Here is a 23972-nt window from a genome sequence, read left to right on the forward strand (position 1 = left end):
TTCTTGCTGTTTCAGAGCCATGAATATTTACCATTTCATGGCATTTTGTTATTTTGTAAATTGCTTTCTGAAAATAGGTTGCCCAACCAAAAAGCCATCACCAACAGCTATAGATTATATCTGCTGTTACATAGCTCTGTCCCAGCATGAGTAACAGTTATTGATTTTCTTGAACTGAGAGGTCAGTCCAGGGCAGGACACAGTAAGATGGAATATAGAAGAAAAGAGTTTAGTTTGGATAGACTTTTTGGTGATGGACTATGAATGTTAGTAGTCATTGTTCGTCTTAGTTTTAACATGGAATAAAAGTCCAATAAGGAGTTTCAGGGAAATACAGAAAAACATAAGAAATACTTCCATAATTGTAGGATAAAAATGTCCAGTATTAAAACAAAGGGTGCACTAAAAAAGCAGTGTGGCAAAATGGAAAGTGATACTTAAAATGAGTTGAAATTATAGCAGCCTCGAAGGATTGCATTTTGGTATGTAACAGTTCTGGTGGAACAGCAGGCTTATGTTGCTTTGCTTTTGTAGCCTGCAGGTTACTTGTCCTTTCCCTCTTCGTCCAGTTCAGCAGCAATCTGGGATGTACAAGCCTGTGAGTTTACTGCAGGATGCCTTTTTCTCTCATAGTTTGTCTGTCGCTGTTTCCTATCTCCTTGAAGCACCCTCCACTCCCACTGGCCCTGCACCTTCCTCTCACTCACTAGCTTGCTCATACGCTCACAAGATGACCTTCCTGCCTCTACCCTGGTTTTGTTTGTTATCCGTGATGTATGCTGATAGTTTTCAATTTGGGGTTTTTTTAAAAGTACTTTTAAAAATTATTTCCAGAAGGTGTGGTATGTTAGGAAGTTGTGTCATATCATTTCTAAAGCAGATAGAGGAATGAGGCATCAGTTATTTGCCAGAATTTTTGTCAGTGTCAGGCCAAATACTTGATTAAATCTTTTCAGATCAGTAAAAAGCAGAGAGTCCTGGGAGATTCACCAGGGCCAGCCGATCCCACCACCCCCATCAGGGAAGCAGGGCAAGCCTGGAGGTTGTGGCCAGATCCAACCAAGAGTCTAGATAATAGATGATATCATGGTGATGAGGCAGGTCTGAGGTCCAGCTGGGAAGCCAACCCACAGGCCAAGATTAGGATCAGGTTAAGTGGTCAGTGGGCAGGTATTCAGCAACAGAGCCAAGGCCAGAAGCCAGTCTACATGTTGAGGTTTAGGCCAAGGGGCTCCATGGTGACCTAGGAACAAGGTCCAGCACTTCTCCTTCGGCACAGCTTAGGCAATGGTTGAAGGTCCCTGGCAGAGCTTAAATAGAGCTCCTGGGCCCATGGGTGTGGGTAGAGTGGGGCTGTTTGGAGCCATTAGGGCTTTATGAGTGTCCTCAGGGCTCTGACAGCTTGTAGAGAGTTTTGAGCTATGTGGGCAATGGAGCACCAGTACTTGCAGTAGTCCTAATTCACTGCTTCACTGCAGGAACACCGGAGATACCTGCACCAAATGGAAACAGTTCCTTTGAGAATTGGCCCCAGTACACTTTGGCAGGCTGAGCAAATATTTCACATACAGGAACTCCTAAGAAATGTTTACCTTGGTTTTGTATCCACAGTACCAATAAGCAGCTTCTGGGATTTTCTCATTTGAATTAATCAATGTTTATAAATAGCCTAATGTTTTACTTTCTCAATGGCCCAGCTCATATGTAAAATTAATATGTGTGTAGTCTTAGTAAAAATTAGAATTAGTTGCTTTACACATTGGGTGCATTTGTCTTTACAAAAGTGCATATTCACGTCACCTTCACACGTACAGCGTCATAAACACAGGATTCAGTTTCCACAGCCAACGTTGTGCCAAACTTTGAAACAGTTTTTCAACAAACAGTGATTTCAGTAAAAGTCCAGTACGTAACTCCATAGAAAGCAAACACAGAAAAGGCAGCGTATAGCTGAGGTAAATAATTCACCGGCAGATGTGAATGGATATTCAGTTTGAGAGTATTTGTTCATGCGTTAAGGGCTAAATGTTTGCCTAGGCTATGTTTGTTTTACCTCATGAAAGCCATGATCCTATCATGGCTAATGTATCAGACAGCTCTGTGCTTGCTGGTCATTCCCTTGAAATCAATGGCAATATTTACCAATTTAAAGTGTTGCAGATAAGTTAAGCCGCTGCTGAAGGGGTATGGGGGCTAGAAAACAGTTGAGAGATAGCAGCAAAGACTCGTATTACAAAGCCAATTTGCCTTGTAGAAATAGGTCAAAAGTGCAGCTGATGTGCATTTAGACAGAATATGGAGAGGAAGTAAAAATAGTATTTTAACAAAATACACTAATCAGATAAAATAATTTTGTAGTTAAGACTCCAGATGGAAGACATCCTGATTAATTCCTTAGGGGCTTAACAAATTCTGGTTTCTCCTGTATGAGAAATATTCACTGAAGCTGCTGGAAAACTCTAGGTTTTAGTTCATAGAGTGTACAGTATCGTGTCTTGACTTTTTCATTGGCTGAAAATGTTTGTCCTCTCCTTTCTGTGGAAGATACTGTAGATAGGGACTCATTAAGTCCATTGATCTCCCTCTTATCTGTGCAGAAATCACAGAATGAGGGATGTTAGAATGAGAATCCCTTCTTTTTAGTGAGTGTGATTATCTTTTATTACATAGGAAAAAAATTAAAAAAGCATGACAAATCAGAAGTAGGAAAATAAATTGGCTGCAGATGAGGAGTAAGCATTTGAAAGCCCTGGAAATTTCTGGGTGTATTATAAGATTAGATGCAGTACATATTGTCACCTTTTTTTTCTACACAGTCCTCAGCAGATATTCAGACCTTTTGGGCTTGTTTCCATGAGAAGGAGGAACAGCTGAGAGTCAAGTGCCTGCTGCGTGTAGGACTGCTTGTTTCCCAGCAGTGCGAACAAGCCCGGTCCCCTTCATCAGTGCAGATCAAACACCACGAGACTTTGGGCTTCTTTGCACTCCCATGACCGCCCTGCCTGCCCAAAGTGTTTGTTCCTGTGCTCCTCGCGTCCTCCGCTCCCTCCTCTTCTCCCACAGAAGCCCCTGGGAGCACATGCCCCGGCCCCCGCCACCTTCCCCAGTCTCCTGGGTCAGGGTTTCTGTCAATTCAGCAATCTCAATCCAGTAAGGCATGTGTGTGCGTCATGTGTCTGCCTTCAATTAAAGGAGTCCAGCATTCCCATCAACCTCAGTATAGTCTGTGCTTCCCACTAAGTCACCAGCTGGTAATCATGAGTACCCACCGCATAACAGTATATTGCATAGGAATGAGCCAACAGTGATGAAGGTTAGTTTGTTTTTCTTAAATACATGCTATTATAATATAGTTCAAAATTAAGAACTATGTATTTAATTTAAATAATATCTCTCCATGCAATAAAAGAGACACGTTTGTAACTGTCATGCAGTTAGCCTGTGGTACTTGGTGCTGCATGGCAACACTGAAATAAATTGATGTTTTACTAAAGGATGAGATCTTCATAGGAACAAGAATAGTCATTCCAGTTGTACCAGAATTGCCTGGAGTAATAATTTAAAAAATTACTGTAGGAACTAGTGGTTGTGGACACAACTGGACAGAGGATGTTCTCCCTTCCCCCAGTATGACAGTTGCTTTATTAGGGCATTGGAACTTGGATTCACAGCAAGGGGAAACGGGAAGGGTCACTGTACAAAATCCACATTTCTCTAGGCTGTTTTCCCTTCTGACCTCATTGCAGTTAGATTAGGGGAGAGGGCAGTGGTTTCACAGATTCAAGTTTCTTGCGTTGCATGTTTTGTTGAATTACTGTAAAATGTTAGCCCCGTGGGTCCTGAGAACAAAATTAAGAGGGGAAGAAAGAGCAAAAGGGAAAAAGGGTTATTGAGTGACTTGAAATGCAGCCAAGAAGAGATATAATGAAACTTGGCTCAAAGCCCCATGCTGTAGCACAGCTCTCAAAGATCAATTGCAGGGATGTCTCTAGCTGTGAAAACATACCTGGTGTTTTCGGAGGCTGGCTGGCTGAAATGAAAATAAGATTCTACTTGTATGCTGTGGTGTTTTGTTGGTGCTTCTTTTTTTCCTTTTCCTGAAGAAAAGGGAAGATTGACACTCATTTTTGTTGTTGACTTTTTGAAAAAGATTTTTCCTAAATTGAAGTTAAGTCGCTTGCGTAGTCGTTTTAGGACTTTTTTCAGTTTCATCTTGTAGTTTCGACTGCATCTTTAAATAGTTAATAGATTAACAGAATTTGCCAGCCTGTGAAGTGCTTAGTGAGTCAGTTGTTAGGTTTCTTTTCTGTCTTGTGCTTAAGTGAGCGAGCAGGTGATAGGGCACATTGACACTAAAAGAGGCACTGAATAGTGTCATGAGTCTCATCTAAGTGAGCTTTGTCACACCTAACTTCAGGTGTCCCCGAATGTGCTTGTGTGTGTCAGGTGTCTGAACTTCCACTAAGGTCTGTAGAAATTCAGTCAATAAAGGCTGTGGAGAACAGAGTGATTTGTCTCCTTCTACTGTATATTCCTGTTTGGTCAAATTAGTTATTCTAGCCTCCATAGATTGTATTGACAAAATTTTCCATTGGCTGTAACGGTAGCTTAGATATCTGTCTCCCACGCAGCCTTTATAGTCAATGGAGAGAAATCAGTGTATTGAGAGCTGTATTTGTATAACCTACATTAGATATTTGCTTTATGGTGACATAAATCATGTTTTTAAAAGGGCTGTTTTTTTCCATGAGCTGTTGCTCAAGTTTAGAGGAGTACTTCATTTATAGACAGCTATACTGTACATGCCTATATTTTAAGGTGAGATGAATCCCACCCTCAGTCTTACTTTCTGCATGGCTGAATGTCGGTAATTGTCAACTTCACGGCAGACTTGCTTTATCCTATGTGTGTGTCCCAAATCATCTTAGCACATTTCCATTAAGAATTAATGAAATTATGCCAAAAATGTACTCATTTGACTAAATAAATGGTGATGTTGCATCTATGTTTCATTGGGTACATGTTCGCAATAAATGATCACAGAGACAAACTATTACAAACATTCACATAAATGGCTGCATGTGACAAAGAATGCATGCAGCTGTTGGAGTTTCGGGGGAAGAATACGCAGGCGCAGAACTTCCTTCTGCATCTTTAGTAATAGCATAAAGTGAACTGTGAATTGCAAATATTGAACATGCAGGAGGAAAAAAAGGTAGTTTATGTATAAACTACTGTTGGAAAACATTTACCCAAATCACGTACTGAAGAATTCTGAAATGCGGATTCATAAGTATTGAGGGTTTGGGGTATTTTTTCTCTCTGTTTACTGGTAAACGGCAGATGAGGTCAATACAAGCTGTTAATACTTTCCTTAACTACACAGAAACACAAAACTAAATGTCACTCCCATATTTACTCCACTCCCAACCTTGTAATGTTGATGGAATTGCTCATAGTTAGGGACAAATTCTGAATCGTGGGCTCCAGCACATGTGATACACCTACTGTTGTATGTAACATACAAAAACATTTTTTTCCCCACAACATTCTGAACATGCAAATTTCTTGGTAATGAATAATCAGAGCTTAAGGATCTTGGGGCTTTCTGGAAAAAAAATATGGTTATGGTTTTTCTTGTTGAAAATTACAACAGTTTATACTGTCATTTCTCTTTTTGTAGAAAGTCAATTACTGAAGTATTAGAGTCAGTTTTCATAGCAGGAGAGTGCAAAATGATGGAAGCTTATTAGAAGGTCAAGAAGACAGTGGATTTTGGATGGCTGGTGTAAAATATGTGGAAATATTGTAATAGATTGATTAGTTTGTTCAGGACAGTCAGTAGTTGGAACAAGAGCCACCCAGCCCCATCCATAAGATATTAGAGCACTCCTTCAGGTTCATCTGTTTTCTGGATATGTTGTGGCTTTGCTTTATATGAAATAAGCACTTGTTCTCTTTAAGACCCCCAGTCACACTTGCTGGTGGCCCAAATCCTTTAGACCTGTGTAGAGGGTCCTTATTAAACAGCATCTGCTACAGCTAGAGTTACTAGATGGCATGCTCAAAAAATCAGGAATCTTAAGTTCTTTTACAAAAAAAAATGAAAAAACTCACTAGAAGTTCGGACCCTCCCGCATACCTGAATGTCTTGTTACAATAATGACAGCTCAGAAGTAAAATATTCGTTTTCCTCAAGAACCTAGTAGGCTTCTGAACCAGTTTGCAGCCCACTGGGAAATCCTTCGAAGATTATAATAGCTAAAAACACCCTTTAAAAGAGAAAATAATAACATTATGAAAACAGTAGAGTTCTTTATGCCTAGAATCAATGGGTTTGCTTTTATTTTACCCATAAAAGTGGAGACACTGTGGAAAGCAAAAAACGAGTTTAGCTCTCTGAAGAGGAGAGAGAGGCATCCTAATCGATGCTTAGCTGGAGACTGATAAAAGGCTGCCTGCATAAATGGTTGCCTTCCGTTTGGTTGACTCACTTCTGCCCTAGATGTATAGCCACAACTGTTTTTAATAAAGCAGTTGTCAACCTTGCTTACGTGCTCGCAGTACAATAGCATGGTTGTATTGCATGGATTGTGTAAAGGCACTGAATAAAGCAAACAAATGCTTCACCCACGCAATTACGGCCTAAAAAAAACGCTCAAATGTTTAAACGCTCTGTGCAGCGTGACAATTGTTAGTTCAGTGCTTTGTGAATAGAGGGGGGCCTTTTGTATAATATATTTCCCTGTACAAACATCTATCTGAATATCGCAAATGAGGGACGTTTAGGGAAGGTGTTTTCTTGGTACTAAATAGACTTTTTGCCTCCTTGTTTGCCTCTTCTCACAGGTACTGCAATGAGCATTTGTTGTGCCCCCCTCATGTGTTTTGGACTGGCTGGGGTCCGTGGGAGCGCTGCACTGCTCAGTGCGGAGGAGGGATCCAGGCGCGGCGTAGGACATGTGAAAATGGTCCTGACTGTCCTGGCTGCAGCGTGGTAAGTAATTCTCAGCTTCCCCTTCAACAAATACCTGTGGCCATATGCTATGGATGTCGCTATGTCCATAGGGCATCTGTGTATGTGTGTATGCTCTACCCCTAACATGAGTCAGCAGAGTGCGTGTGTCTCTGTTTTGATGGTGTTTGCTGAAATTCACACAGTTTATCAGTAAGAAATGTATATAATTCAGCTTTTTCACGATATCATCTAGAATATGAGCTTCCTGAGGCAAGGTTGGTGCAGATGTGGATGCGTCCTTGGCAGATTTATGGGGCTTTTTATTTTTATCGCCAGAGCACATAGGAACTCTTGCTATGAGCCCAGGACTCCAGTGTATCGGGTCCTGTACAGCACAGAAAAAGATAACGTTTAAAATCTAAATACATAAGAAGCCAGTAAGTGAATACATGGAACCACCGGGAAGTGCTGAAGTAAGCTTGAGTAGCGATAGTGATCTTAGCACGGCAGCAGCCTCGCGGCTGTCAGACTTTAAAGCTACAGTGGGACGATTTTGAATGAGTAGAAGTGCTTTATGGATGCGCAATTTATGAAGATAAACATATGGGAAAGCATAGATGGGCTTTTTCTTATATCTGAACAAATATAGGTAGTCCCATCAAAATGGGACATTGCTTTTCTTGAAGGTGAATGAGATGATGCATAGTAGTATCTGGGTGACGGAGAGAAACGTAGCAGAGATGTGTAGAGAGCAGGGTGCCATGTTCACTGCAGTGCACTGGGAAGATAACCTTGGAGTATTCCTGAATGGATAACACTGTCAAAGCCAAAGGGAAGGATATTATTGCAGGACAATGAAAACCTGAAACAGTCTTAGCAAGTGTAGATGAATATCAGAAGATGAACCTTGGGGTGCTGTTTCATGATAATTTGAATTCTAGTGGTGGATTTGTCACTGAAGGGGGTATTATGTAGAAAGTATAACCTGGGCGAAAATTTGAAGTGGCCAAAACTGCAAAAGATGGATTCTGCTGGTGAATGACAGATGATGGTGTTAATCTCCCCAGTGACAAAGAGTGAGCACAGCTCAAAGGAAAAATGAGAGCAGTTTTAGCCATGTTGTGCTTAATGGCCAGGCCTAATGTTGCACGCTAAGAAACATGTACTCAATTTTCTTCCAGAATATTAAAGAGGTAGAAGAAAAATACATTTTTTTCATATATTAAACCGATTTTTACATGCCTTCATTTCAGAGAGTAAGTTTAATTCTGAGGTTTGTCATCATCTGTGGTCTATTTGTTAGACTGGCAGTAATTCAATACTAAAGAAAGAACCATTTATTACCTTTTTCTAATTTTAAGGTTTTGTGTTCTCTTTTTAACATTTATCCTGGTAGTGAAATTGCATTTTCAGCAGATTGAAAACATCCAACAGGTTTGTTCCTGTCTTTCAATTGAACTTTAAGAAGTAACATAATAACTTAGAATTGTACAAAGTTTTCCAAAATATTTGTCTCCCCCTAATGTACACATAAAAGCAGACTTATGGTCTACAGCTGTTGCTAAACCTTCCTGACTAGCATAGAAAAGAGCACAGTCTACAGGTTTTCTGTCTCAGTCATCCCTGTTTATCCCATACTAATGTTTGTGAAAGAAAGCAGCGTTTTGTTTTGCACAGAAACTTTCCATAGTCTAAAATGAAAAATACGTAGCTCTAATTTTCTCAGGAAGCTCCATGAGGAAAGTCGGAAAACCTTTAGTGTAAAAATTTCTTAATTATAACAGATTTGAGATTAATGTTCCTGGGATTTGTAATTTATTACCAGTCTTAGCACGTTGTTTCTACTGTGTCGCAAAACAGAAAACAGTTACCAGTTCAGCTATGGAAAATTTGGGGGGGGGTTTATTAATTAGAAAATTATTGCTTTGATGGTTTCAAAAAACCGCTTAAGCTTTGGAGTACATAGTTGTCTTGCTAATATTTAGGCACCAATGGAAACCAACCTAAGGTAGAAATCCTCTATAAACCCTGGTGTTCTTGCAAGACAAAGGACTCGGGTATAAAGTCTGTGTTCTGTTTAAGTTTCAGTGAATATGAACCTGGAAGTTACCTGTCTTGTGTAAAAAGTTTTGCAGCCATAGTAGGACCTTGTCAATAAGTGTACCTGGAGAAGAAAGTACTTTATTTCTTCTAGGAGTTTGTTTCATTAATGTAGGAAAGAGCAATCTGAAATATTTTTATGCCTTCTTGTAATTGTTGAATGGATCAGATGTTTATATTCATAAAATTCTAATGAATGGGGAGAGGGAATATGAAAATTTGTTTATTCATCAGAGGTTCTTCTGCTTCAACCAAATTTTTGTTTTTATTGTTGTCAGTATGTATTGTTCAAAACAATTAGAACTATGGATTTTTACCATAGCGAATAAAGGAGAAAATATTGTGCCTTAATACTACGAATTTCTCATCCTTACTCGTAGTGAAAGATATTTATTGAATTTAATTTGGTTTTAGTTGAAAGCTAAATGATCTTGAGAAAAGTTGCAATTAAAGTGGTAGTAATCTACCCTTTCTACTGGATATCAGATCTGGAGTAAAGGATGTTCTGAGCCAAGCTTTCACCAAATGAATTAAAGGCATAGCTAAGAATAGACTCAAGGATTTAAAATGCCCAGTTCTCTCTTTCAACCATGAGATGATAGCTTTAATCTAAAAGGAGACTCTCTGGGTTTCTTATTTACCTTCAGTGAGGATGAAATCTGGGAAACTTTCACAATGTTTGAATGGCATGAGTTACCGTAGGTCTTCTGCAGCTGTAGAGTTCAGAGTCTGTGGTATGTAAAGTCAAGATTTGTGTTTGTAAAAAGTGGGAAAGAAAAATATGTAGTTGAGGACTGGGGAACATATCATTTAAGAAGATAATAACTATGTTAGGCTTAATTTCATCTTAAAAAGAAATTTTTGACGCAACAGAGGTGTAGGGTGGACTAAATGCTGTCTTGGGACCCCTTTCAACTATGCCGATTCTTTGTTTTTAGAACCATTTTTCAGTGGGGGCTCGGGGGAGAAAAACAACAACTGTTTTTATAAGGCTTAAGAAAGGAAGTCTAACAGCTTGATTGCCAGCAGTATCAGAGGACCAGATTTTATGTCGCAGGAGAAGCGATCTCTTCTGTTTTCCAGTCTGCAGCCAGGCTGTGAGGCTGCAGTATAGCCGATCCTAATCGATTTAGCTGTTCTCATTTTGCAGCTTTTACAGTGTACATGGCTGTTGTCTGTGTCCATCTAATGATTCGTATCACAACATTTTTACTGAGCATTTCTCATTCCTTTTAGTTTGGTTGTATTGCTCTTAGTCTGTAGTATCACAGCGAGCGGTTACTGCCTGTTTTGCTTTTTGCATGTTTCTCATCAGCTGGTTCCTTGGCTTTATCTGTTTTACAACAGAAATCAACCAAGACGGTTGAATATTTTTTTTATCAGGACTCAGTAGAGAGTTCCCCACAATTATTGCAAACTTAGCATCATATAAAATAATAATGATAAAAATAATAAATCTTTTGAGGCATATAAGTATTCCAAAGAGGGAAAAACATGATGATATTTTAAAGATGCGTGAAGTGCACTCAATACATGAAAATAGATGGCCAGAGACTTGGGACTGAAAGCATTTACACTGAATATAGAAAACCATAGATAGATACGATATAGGAGAATTAGACCAGAGAGACTCCTAAAGGTCAAAAAGATGAAGTTTGAAATGAAAATCTGGAGCCATAAGACCTGTCAGGGTCTTATGTTAATCAAAGTTAGTAAAGAATGCTTGAAATTGTCTAATAAGAGATAGGGCCATCACAGCCAAATTTAAGAGCAGCTAAAATCTAGTAATGGAAAGCTTAAGCGGATCACAAAACAGGTATTACTCTCATGTGTTCAGGTGACACACTTGCTAGAGAAGGAACTGTGGAATTCTGTGGACTGTGCTAATATGACTCGGAGGACACATATCTTCAGATTTTACAGCGTACTCAGATAAGTCGTACATTTGCTTCAGAAAATGCTTCTTTTCCCCTGAGAAGCATAATCTCAGATGAATTTGCCTCAGGCCAGTAATAAAAAATAACTTTTTTTAAGAATTATTGCTAGAATAAGAAATCTAGTTTGGGGCTCGAGTTGGGTGACATACTTTAGGTATATTTGTCTATGTTCTCATTTCAGTCATGCTAACATATGCATTAATTTTAGTTCTTGTAATGGGAGATGGGTAAAGTGGCTATACTTTCCATATGCCAAAACAAAGCATCTTGGGTTTTGCTGTGGAATAAAAAAAAGGAGGAATTTTGTATGTTTCTTAGAAATAGTTGCTGGTGTCACATTCATCTTTTATTATTATTATTATTTCAATGTTCCAGAAGTGTGCTGAACACAAAACTTTGTGAAGAAAAGCTATCTGTTTGATAAAGTTTCTGTTATTACACAAGATGAAAAAAGAAATGTCTTGGAAAAACAAATGTCAGATATGTTTGCTTTCATTAAGTTTTTAAAGGGAATTTGAAGGTGGAAGGTTTTCAGAAGTACTTTGTCCATCAGAGAGGACAGAGACTACCTTTAAAATACTTGCCATCTCACAAAACAAATTCCAAATGCTTAGTCTAGAGAAAAGGGACCAGAAAAGAAGATTGTTATTATGCTTTTTTATGGTTCTTTTTAAAGTTTCCATTTGACTTCTTTGACTTAAAGAAAAATAAAATAATACATCATCTATTGCAAAACCAAAAGCATTTTCTCACAAGCATGAGGTACAAAAAATTGTAGTTTTCATATGACGTTTGCCTACTTCATGCTCGTTTCCTTTTCCAATCCTTTTTTTCTGTCTATAATGTAAACTCTTGAGTAGTAGCTGGTTTTTGTATGCTTTAAAAGTTTAGCAAAGTCGAGCCTGTCTTCTTTTGATGCTGCATATGCTATTGCAATTGTAAGCAATGCCAAGTAATTAAAGAGGGTAAAACAAAAAAAAATCAAGATCTCAAGAAATAGTTTCAGAAAATGCTAACACAATTAATGGTACGTGTGGTGCTCAACTTTGTCAGTAAAGTGAATTATCAACTTGGCATGCATGATCAAGGTAAATGTGAAATATAAACTGGTTGAACTGATGTGCATATATATACAAATGTGAGGTGTTTAAGGTAGTCTTTAGTGGCACGTCCAGTGATGATTTTGCTGTCCAATTTATTTAATTACAAAATAGAGGCTAAACTGCAAGTTGCTTGCTTTCTTGCTTGAAACAGGGCAGTGAGAAGCATCCATTTTTTGAGAAGCGTGCAATTTTTAAAAAACCTTAAAGCTGAGAAACAAATCTTCAGCAGCTGGAAAAGTGTCACTGCTCCACTTCAAACAATTCAGTTCAACCTGTGACAGTAGACACTGACTGCAGTCCTGTGCTGAGGTTCCTATAGCAAGCTCTTTCAGAGACTTCTAAGTCACGTACGCTAACTTCTTTTGTGGACCGATGCCAGTTGATTTGAAATATTTTTCAAATCTAGTTAGAAGGGTTCTCCATAGTGAGCATTCTCACATTCAGGAGCTTTGCCTTGGATGTATGTGTACCTGTGATACCAGTGATGTGTGTCTGATTCAGAAGTCTAAATCTTATTTTAAAAAACATAGGAAATCAATTTTACTGTAACTGTGCACAAGCTTTCTCAGAACTTTGGATGTAGGGAACAGCCAACGTGTCCCTTAAGGTCAGGTGACAGCCAAGTGCCTTCATCCACTTGGGGAGTCGCACTGATCAGAGAGAGGAGACCCAATTTGCTACGTTCAGAATTTGCCACACGGTTTTCTAAAACACCAGGTTCACCGGAGTGTGTCCTATCACTGCTATTGTTATTTATTGCAGTTTTCAGCAGCTCCCATGCTGCAGATGTAGTCTTTGTTATTGTTACTTAGATGTACTACCTTACCCCTGGCTATGTGAGGCTCTGTGTTTGAATTATGATCATTACTGTATCTGATAACCACAGAAAGCAGAAGTTTCTGAAACCTCCTTCGTTCTGCACCCGACAGCCACAGCGTTGGGCTCAAGGGCTCAACATTACGAGATGATTTTTTACTTGCCTTTGACTCGTCTGGTTTTTGAATATGAATGACAAAGGAGAGAGATATTTAGGAAGAAAGGATGTTGGGTGCTGAGGTTTTGCACTGCAGTAATTTTAGAATGAAGTAATGAGTGATACTGAAGCTGGAGGATATTTCCTGGGGACTCGTGCTTCATCCAGCCTGAGATTTTTTCATTGCTGTGAACCTAGAACATTCAGTTATCTCCGGAAGGTAACCCGTGACTTTGTCATTGTACACTACAAATCAAAAGAAGAAGTAGGTGGCGTGGTTTTAGCTTAGTTTCATCAAGTAATATGGTTTACAGGATTATATCGTAGTCTGTCAGGTATTCTTACCCTTCTGCCCATAAACAAGGAACCCACGCCCCCATTACAACTGTGTTTGATTGGAAGGCAGTCTTGGATGACAACATGGAATTGCAACAAGTTGCATGAGAAACAGTGGCCCAATAGGGAACAAAAACCTAAATTAGTTCCCACCTTGAGAGAGGGAAAGTTGCAGCCGAGTCCCCTATTTGATCCAAGCGGCATCAGGTGCTGGCCAATAAGTGTACATGTTCGCACACATGTGGCTTGTGACTAGACACTGTGTGTCTTTTAATTTTTAGCAGTAGGACTGCTAAGTTCTGGCAGGAAATATGGGAAGGGGAAATGAGAGAAGGAAAAATTTAAAAGACTTGGAATAGAAACCTATAGGAAACCAGGCTTCATTAGTTCCAGTGCTTATGGATCTACTTATTTAGTATGTGTAGTGTAACTTTATTTGACACATCAGTAGCATTTCCATGAAATCAGAACTGACGTAAAAAGGGAGAACTATAAAAAAATTAGAGAGAGATGTCAGCAGACTCAGGGAATGGGTAATTTTGAGGCAATTGAAATGTATTTTGGGGGAATTTAAGCCAAAAAAAGAGCAACAGATGTAACATCCAGTGTTTCTACCAATCTCTTCTGGGAGGAAGTTTATTCCTATCCTCCATCTAGCAATCGTGGGAGTAAAATACACCAGATAGTCACCTAGCAGCCCATCTAGTATTTTCTATACTGTCTCAGAGTCCTGGCTTAGCCCAGTAAGGGTCCCATCTTCAGTTGCAGCCAGTCTTAGGTGCCAAAAAGAAGGTAAGGAATAAGATAAAAACTATGTAAACAATTTTGCATATGCAAAATAATTTTTCTTGAACCCTGAAAGGACCTGACTAAAACTCAGGCTTTATAAACGATTTATAAATGGTAAATGTAATAGACTTATATGGACCACTAATTGGCAAGGAAGAAGGAAGAACAAAGTAATCTCTGTCCTGGAGTTCTGGAGCTGTATATAATATTTGTGTTTGGTTTGGTTTGGTTTGGTTTTTAGGAAGGAAAAAAAAAAAAAATAGCAAGCCTCATATCCAAATTCAAGGAAAAGAAAAAAGTGATGCAGGTAGAGATCACAGAATCGTACAATCGCCTAGGTTGGAAAGGACATTTCAGATCATCTAGTCCGACCATCAGCCTAACTGACAAAAGCCATCACTAAACCGTATCTCTAAGCACTATGTCTACCTCTCTTTTAAATACCTCCAGGGATGGTGCCCCAACCACTTCCCTGGGCAGCCTGTTCCAATGCTTAATAACCCTTTCAGTGTAAAAATATTTCCGAATATCCAGCCTAAACCTCCCCTGGCGCAACTTGAGGCCATTTCCTCTTGTCCTGTTGCTTGATGGGCTGTTTCACCTGATCTCTGATTTTCAAAATGCTGAACAACTTCAGGGTAAAAAATAATTCAGATGTAAATGGAAAGTGCAGTGCAATCCCTTAAGATATTACCAATATAGACCACTTCATACCTTTCCAGTGTTGTTCTTCAAGAAGGTAACGGGGGTTTCTGGCAATCAAAGTGGAGCAGCTTCAAAGTATACGGTATTAAATTTGTGATACAGTGTTACAGAAAAGGGTCATCGTTAAAGAGATATACTAGCAAGAAGGTGTAGGAGTTAAAAGATGGATAAAGCTAACTGGACATACCAACGGGTTGCCCTGGAAGGGGAAACATCAAATTGTTGGGACGTTACTCTAGATTTCCTAAAGGAATGGCTTTAGACAGCTCTAATTTGTTAGGGCTCTTAGTAATTTTGGTAGACAAATTTGTATCACATTTGCTGGTGACCTGAAGTTGTGTGGCATCATCACTACAAAGGTTGATTTGCATTTCATATAGGAGGCACTAGATGTCTTTGAGGGCTGAAGTAATAGAAGTGAAATGAGTTGTATCATAATTGCAAAGTCATGAACTTAACATAAAATTAACAGAAACTCCTGCTCTCACCTTGAAGCACAGTAAGGAACAAGACATAAGAATGACCATAGTGCGTGAGTTGTTTATGATACTAGCTATAAGCCAGAAAAGTAGTGCAGCAGTGAAAAATGTAGATTCAGTTTTAGCATTTAGGATGTTTCAGCAAGGTATTTCCACTAGAGACAAAAGAATAGTTTAGGAATTCATATAAACTAATTTCAGAAGGGGTGTAACAGTCTGGACTGAAGCTAGTTGAAATCACACTTCTTGTTTCACATATGGCAAGTAATGTGATTTTTCCACCACTGCTGTTATCTTCAAAGCTGATCTTAATTTGAACCTGAATTTATCTGACACCATTGGATCAATGACTGAAGTCATGGAAGCTCATTATGATTTCATCTACAAATTTTCAAGGTCTCATCTGTTACAAAGATAGGGCTTTGTAAGTATGCAAAAACCTTAATTTTATTGTAGGCAGTTCAGTAACAGCCTTCAGTCGTTGTGCAATTGCGATCAAAATGGGAAAAAAGGGTATGCCATGAAGCATGGCATTGAAAATGACCTCAGAAACATGACAGAGCTGTTACATAAAATTGTTCTGTAGCCACACTTACTGTTTTTAAAGGATATTGCACGTGGTGGAAGTGAGCTGAACCCTGGAAAATGTCCCAGAGAAAGACCAAAGATTGGGATTCCGATCATAGAATCATAGAATCTTCATGGTTGGAAAGGACCTTTGAGATCATCAAGTCCAACCATACACACACACACAAAAACCCCTACAGTCTCTGCCAGTAGAGCATGCCCTGGAGTGCCACATCTAGACGTTTCTTAAATACCTCTAGGGATGGTGACTCAACCACCTCCCTGGGCAGGCTGTTCCAATGCCTGACCACTCTTTCAGGAAAGTAATTCTTCCTAATATCTGATCTAAACCTCCCCTGAGGTTTAAATCAGAGTAGGCAGGGTTCTAGTTTATGAAGCACTAATGTATAAATTAATGATAGGTTTAGAGAGGGAACAGTGATATTTCTGTGCACTCTGTATCGTAATATACTGAATTTTAAGGAAATATGAAGCCAATTAAGGGAAAAAATTTCTGTCTAGGCCATTGTTAAATGATGTAACTTTCTGCAAGAGATTGTTGAGGCTTAAATCTGAAGAATCAAAAAACCTACACAACTAAAATTGTGCAGGATATCAGGATGAACTGGAATTATAATAGACAAAACATTTTACGTTTTAGGTAGCATAGTAAATCACATTTTAAGTTTTTAAATCTTTTTTCTGAATATTAACAAAGAGATTGAGAGCTGTGCTTTGGGCATTCCACTTACTTCTGTGCTGTTCTTTGACAATAACCAGGGACAGCATGTCTGATGTAGCATGGCATTTCCAGTGTTCCTCTTTGTGGGTGTTGAATCAGTTTACAACAAATTGTCCCTCTCATTTATTTTGTTCCTTTTGGGTTTAGCCACCTGTAGTTAAAATGCTATAGGCAAACACAGTAATTGTGTTTACACGTTTTATACCAAGAAGTGTGCTCACACGTAGACCTGATGGTTAACAGGAAGCAGAGTTTTGTTTTCGTGGTCTTCACTTCGAGCTCAGTAAACTGAGGGATGGATGAATCCTGAGGAAGTAAGATGCGCTGTTGCCGTTACAGCTTCACTACTGCAGCAACTGTTGAAGGGTGTGAAATTGATTTGTTAGCTGAGCTAATTGGCAGCAGTCCTTAGCCATCCGAGTGCAATTAAACGGAACTCCATCCAAATTAATGATATTTATCTGCCGGCTTTTGTTTTCCCTTAGTCTCAGAGCATTATACTAATTTTTAATTTATTAGGCTGTGGTAGGATTTTGATTTTAATTGAAAATAATGTTGGGCAGCCCTATTCTTACCCAGGTTATATCAGATTGGGGCACAATTTAAAAGAAATTTTGGAATATTTATTGATGGAGTTATTAAAACTACCTGTTTTTTCCTCCTGGGTTGATTCTGACATCCTTTCCACATTCAATTGTTGGCCTAGAAGACTTCTGCAGTAATACTACAGCTACCAAATAAAAGACATTAAGTTATTCAAAGCCTCTGACATTCATCTTGAACAAACATGTTCCCAAGCCTTAAAAAAGGCAAACATACATTTTCATTGTGTTTATTTATAACTTATTTTGTATCTTCAGGATGTTGTGACTCAGTCTATTGCAGCATTCTGAAGTAATAATATTTAGGCCTGAATACTCCAGTAGATGGGATTGTATTCTTCATGTCTGGGAATATAAAATCATGCAAACACTGAGCTCATTTACCAGCATACACAGTGATTTGGCCTTGCAGCTTGAAGGGCAGGATGTAGTTTCACAGTCCCCCCTATCAGGACACCTTAGGGTAGTTGAAAGCATCATCACATAGCATATTTCTTTTCTGCCAAAGAAGTGCAGCTGAAAGTAAAATTGTTAATCCTGCAGATTCCAGAACAGAGTTTTTCTCATCCAACAATACTTGTTACATCATCTGAAACATCAGAAAGGTGAATGAATTTGAAATCATAAAAGTAGGCCTTTCAGTTTACATTATGAAAATCTCCAACTTTGTTACTTAGAACATTTTCTACTGTGAGATCAGTGAAGCATTTACTGCTCTGTGAAGATAAAGGAGTTGATTTATCTATCTTGCATTTGAAATTGGTGAAGCCCCTATGCAGACTGGGAGTGGTCCAGAAATAGGTCAGCCCCAAAATGCAGTTCTACCTTTACTTTGTCAGGCTCTAGGTGGAGAGAAGCAGCTGTAGACTATACCATTATTTTTCAGATATCTGATTCAGAGGAAGGGCAGACACGCTTTGATCTCTTTGGGCTTTGAATCAATCTCCAGAAGGAAAAGTGGAAAAAAAAAAGGTAGGGTTGACATGCTGACTCTGTTAGCAATTTACTCGCATTTAAAGTTAAGAGGAGTTGGTGAGGTCCTCAGCTGGTACAAATTGATGAAACCCTGTTGATTCCCTCTAGGATGCATGAGAAAACTTGGAAGTTACAGCTTGACATATTAATCTCCAAATTGTGGACATTTCTGAAGAATAAGACAGTACTAGAAGATCCTAAATACATTCACAGTCCCTAGCTCAGGTTACCCTCATCGGCAGCTCTTGGTGCCGTTCATCCTGCTGTGCGGGTGGCTGGGTGTTTCTTCCACAACATGTCAGCTAGGAGGCTGCACAAGTACTGAGAAGAAGCTGGCTGTGTCAGAGATAGTAGTTGAACCTCTCCTTTCCCTTGTGGACTATGGAGGAAAAGAAAAGTGAAATATCTCCTTAGGTCCTATGGCACTACAACTACTTTGCCAATTACGCAGGCTGGACTGCCAGGAGCCAGGTCAGATATGAGACTGTAATGTAGCCAACACCTGCATAGCGCTCAACACGAGACTTTTCTGTGTGGTTGATCACAAGTAGCCCCATTTTTTGTACATGAAGGTTATTTATGAAGTGGCCAATTCCAACATTATTTATAAAAGCCCATTTACATGTCAGTGCTTGTGAGAACATTGTATACAGCTCAGATCTGCAACTGGGGAGCATGGATAGTGTAGGTCTTTTTTACATTTACTGTTCTGGTAATGTCATACTACTCCGCATGTATGTCTTACTAGCAAAAATTTAATTTCCCACAGCTGAGTTTGTTCTGTTCCCATCCCATCAACACAGGCTATATGAAAAACGTGAGAGTTAGTCAATAGGCCCACATCCACAGTGTTGCCTGACTTAGCTAAGTCTTTTCACAGCTTTGAATGACATCAGCCAACCGAAGTCCAGAGAGCGTATCTTGCTGTTATTCTACGTAGAAAACCAAGACCGATAATCCCACTTTAATCTGAAGTGAAGTATGTTCACTCTGTTTAAAACGTGAAAAGAGATTCAGTCAGAAGTTTCAAAAATTTTCAGGCAGTTGCTCACAAAACTACAATTATATAAAACAAATATATATATATATATCACAAAACTAAAATTATGCTTTCGTATAGGAGCACATAACCCTCTTTGCAAATTCACTAAGTTCCATATTAAAAATAGTTAATTTACATGTCCTATCCCTATTGAAAAGCTGATCCAGAATCCCCATACACATATTGAGGCATTTGTGTGAGATGTGTGAGATAGCTTGGCAGCATGAATATTTTGTTAAAGAAGTCTTAAAGTACGTAGAAAAAGAAATAATATCACTGCACATAATCTTCGTCTGAAATGGAGGACTAAAAGGAATATTAGGCATATAGTGAAATCTAGTATCAGAAATTTGGTACGAAGTATAAAAATGATCCATTACACAGAATGCGAGAAAAAAAGCAAATGATGGATTATAGGAATTAATCCATCAAAAACCTTGCTGGGGCCATATAAATGTAATTTTCAAAAAAAGTAAAGAATGCAGTCTCCTCTGGTGTCTTTAGTTAGGGAAATTTTCTTTCTTTTGTTTTCAGAATGATTGACATTTTATTGACTGGTTAATTTTCTACGTAATACTGAAGAAGTATGAGATGCCCTAACTATAAAGTCAAATCTGACTTTCCATGATAGTCCCAAAATGTCAAGAAAAACTAACTTATGTTGCCTTAAACTTCATAGGAAGAATAATATATATGAGCAGAATTTCCTGTGTTGTGAGAGGCAGGGGGAGTGAAATGTGGAGAAGAAAGAAAAATTTAAATCGCAAGAGTCCAAGATGTAAAAAAAAGTATTTGCCTTTGCTAAAGTCACAGAAGGGCTTTGCCTAAAATAGTCAGACAAATAGAGATGAAAATGGACTATTAATCTTGTGCCTTTGACAAGGTAGGCATCCTTTATTATTTGGAGGAGATTTATTGATGAGTTTATTTCTTAGAACTGCATTCTGCCTGCAGTACCAGCTTGATACAGAGTGTGCACTTTCTTATTTATAGATTTACCCTTTCCCTTTCCCCCTGCAGTACCCCCTTCAGAGTGTTTTCCTGAAAGTCGACGGCATTAGATACTGCAGTACTTCCCGTGCTGTTGAATATGTTTAACCACACAGGCCCCAGCACAGACCATGTTGGACATCTTCCATTGTCAAAACATTTGACATTTATTCCTCTCTTCCATTTTCCATCTTTTAAGCAGTTAATTATCTGCGAAAGGATAATAGCTTTTCTCTTACCTTGTGGTTGCAAGTTTCCTTAATAGACTGAGAGACGTTGTGAAACGTCATCTTGAATTCAAAGTAAACTGGATCAACTTACCTCCTGTATCCATATGTTTGTTGACTCTTTCAGAGACTCTGATAGGTTCATGGCTTCCTTCTATAAAAAAGCAGGGTATATAATTTTGTTCTCCAGTAGATCATATTTGTTCGTGTGTCCATTAATTTCATGCTTTGTTACGATTTCCCCTGCTTTGCCCAATTCAGATGTTATGCTCACTGTTTTATAGTTCCCCTGAACTTCCTGAAGTATTTTTAAAAATGGTGTCACGCTTACCAGGCCTCGGATAGGAAGGTAATTTTAAGCGAGAAGCTGTGTGACACTACTATCAGTTTACTTATTTCTGTTTCCTTAGTTATATTCTTTGGTGACATTTTTTGTTCACTTTTGCCTATTTGTTCCATAACATCTTCAACTAAGGCAGCCTGCTGTGCTCTTGCCATTTCTAAATGCCCCTTGTATGCCTTCGTAATATATTTGGCCTATAGACTCTGTAGCAATCTTTCTGACCCTGATGCGCTTGAAATGCAATTGAGTTTTAGCTTTTATACCTTTCAAAATTCCTCCTTGAATTCTTTTCTGGCCTCTCGTATTGTGTTTTTACACTTAATATGCCAGGTTTCATAATTCTTTCCATTCATTTTTTGTTTGTACACGACTTCAGCTTTTTGAAGAGGGTCTTAGTACTTTTAATGGCCTTTCTCTCCCTACTGTTTAGTTCTGCTGATTTCTTTTCACCCTTTCTCAGGGTTTTTGATTGACAGCAAGCATTTGCTCTCTGCCTCTAGTACAGTGCCAATGATGAGCTTCCCTCCTGTAGCATTCTGCTGGTTCACGTCCCTGATTCAGGTCCCTCATCAATGGTTGTACTGAACTCGGCTATCTTTTTTGCTCATTTGTACTGCAGAGAAGAGGTCAGGGAGTAGTCCCTTAAGACTTTTCTCTTGAGCGGAATCACCTCTCAAGAGAGCAGAAAGCAGCAAAGAAAATTCTTTTATGTTTCTGTGGAAAAAAATAGTTGGCCGAAGTACAGTTGGTTTTATCATTGCATTCGTGTTTCTTAACCTTGGGCACCTAAACCAGGGACCCAGTCTGCTTAGCGAAGGGCAAAAGGTGAGTTCCTGCAAGGGCCTTTTTGGAACTACTGAACTGGGCAAGAGCTATATTACACTTAAAAACCCCCAAACACACCACCCCACCCCACCCCCACTTGCAGCCTTATAAGTTTATGGAGGTACAAGAAGTCAAGCAAGAGGACCCAGAACCCAAGATCTTTGAAAGTCATGGAGAAAATACACCATTTGGTTTCTGTAGCTCTTCAAAGTCATGTTAGACTTCGTATGGAGTCACAAACTGACAAACAAAGTGGTTCTAGTGCTTGATGGTCACTGCTAAAACAGGACCTCATCCAAAAGGCATTGAAGTCAATTTAGTCTTCCTTTGATTTCAGGGGTGCCTGGGTCAGTCTCAGATTTTCTGTCATTCTGAGTGCTTTTTAATAAAGATAAGGATTTGCTCATAAATGGATTCCCAGCAATCAAATAATTGGTTAACATTGTCATCAGAGAATTTCTTTATGAGTCTGATGCTGGAGGCCTTGTTTGTTGGCTGGATTAATATTCTTTTTAGGCATCTTTTTCTCTCTACACAGTTCAATGAGTACAACCAAATTTTTTTTTTCCAAATCTACTTTAATGCTGTAAAATTGTCACTTACCAAGATCCAGTAAAATAGATGTCCTGTGAAGCTTTAAAGTTGCCATGTTCTCTTAGTGAAACGCCATTAAAGGCTGTGGGAGCATGAACGGTCCCTGATAAATTCACTTTCCAAGTCTGTAAATGCACAAAACCAAGTACTTGCTCATTGGAATAAGGAACGTGATTAAAAAAATAAAAAGCTCCAAATCCCACAGCTGGAGCACAGATGCCAACAAACGTAACTTTGATGCTTCACAGATGATTTTGAATATAAAGCTGTTCCAATTGATTCCTTCCCTACATTTTCCTTGGAAAAATGTTAAGTGCTCTGTGGTTTGTTTGTTGTTTTTTTTAAGTGGTGAAGAGATTATACAAGTTCATAAAGAAAGGCTTTTCATAAATGGATGCATGCTTATTTGATTCTATTAGTTAAAGTTAACAAACCATATGTCCGTATATTTTTAAGTGTGGAGTACAAATGCAGTATAGCTTTTGGGGCTTTTCTGGATGTGAGTTTTGAAAGGTAAAGGAGGAAGCGGTACAGTTATGCTGTGACAGAAAACTCTTGAAAGTTTAACTCTACAGAGTTTGTACTGTGTCAGAAGACCTTTTTTTTAACCTCAAAAAAGCAGATAGGCCTTTAAAGGCCACCTCTAAAACTTTCAAATTAAAATCTAACAGTGGAGTCCAACTTTCAGTTAGTGTTGAAGTTAGAGAAGGTATGTATCCATGTATATAGGTATATCTGTGACGTATTTTGGGTTCTAAATACGTATCTCTTAGATGTGTGTATGCTCAGGGTGTACGTGATAGTTGAGCATATTGTAAGCTTTTCATGAGAACAGAGAGCACAGCTATAACCATAGTGAACAACAGACGCCTGCATTCTGGGGAGCAGCTTAATCCAGGTTTGTCTGGGTGGCTGCCCGAGGTAAAGGATGCTGAAGGAGAAGGCTACAAAGCTGATTGCAAAACATTTAAAAGGATTTTTTAGCTTTGACTTGACTGCATCACTGTAATTCATGCTGGGGTCAGTCTCTTTGGAGAATGCACATTCATCTAGGTTTCCTAAAAGCCATTTTATTGTAGAGGGGTGATTTAGAGAAAGAATGACTTTACTTGTTTCAGTTAGTGGTTTAGTTCACAGTATTGTTCTCATTTCTTTTATTTTGAATAGTACCAATCCTTGCATCAGCTTGGGATTATTTCATTCATCAAAAGCAGCAAAGCATGAATGACTTCTATGAATTACTGCCAATAAAATTTGCATCTCAGTCACTGTAAGTCCTGCGCAGTCCCAACTATAATTGAAAGCATTGCCTAACAGGACTTTGAATCATTATATTGGCAGTATTCCAGGTTACACAAGCAGATTATACAAAAGGCAGCATTAGGAAACATAAAGGTTTACCTTAAATAGCTTGTTTAATAACAATGCTGTTATTTTCAGATCAGGAACCAAAAAGCAATAACTGTAATGCCTGATGTACTGGAAGAGCATCTTCCTGACTTTCTGAATTGTGATGTCCCCATTTTCTTACCCTTAAAACTGTGTCTAGGACAGAACAGTGCACATGTGAAGATTTAAAGTACTGTAATTAATGTTAAAATATTCTAGATTTAGAGGAAAGAATTCTCAACGCATTTTTAAAATTCAGAGCATTTTTGAAATGGCTTCAAAATTACAAATAAATC

The 23972-nt window shown here is 38.7% G+C and overlaps 1 protein-coding gene across 4 annotated transcripts in view; it reads left to right on the top strand.

Moving 5' to 3' along the window:
- Positions 1-23972, top strand: part of SEMA5A (semaphorin 5A) — a 350644-nt gene that overhangs the window by 267193 nt on the left and 59479 nt on the right. For all 4 annotated transcript variants that reach the window (XM_063326183.1, XM_063326186.1, XM_063326184.1 and 1 more), the window contains one exon: positions 6850-6997. In XM_063326183.1, coding sequence (XP_063182253.1) covers positions 6850-6997 — 148 coding nt within the window. The remainder of the gene's footprint in view (positions 1-6849; positions 6998-23972) is intronic.

Source organism: Chroicocephalus ridibundus, chromosome 2, assembly GCF_963924245.1.
Source record: "Chroicocephalus ridibundus chromosome 2, bChrRid1.1, whole genome shotgun sequence".
Taxonomy (NCBI): Eukaryota; Metazoa; Chordata; class Aves; order Charadriiformes; family Laridae; genus Chroicocephalus; species Chroicocephalus ridibundus.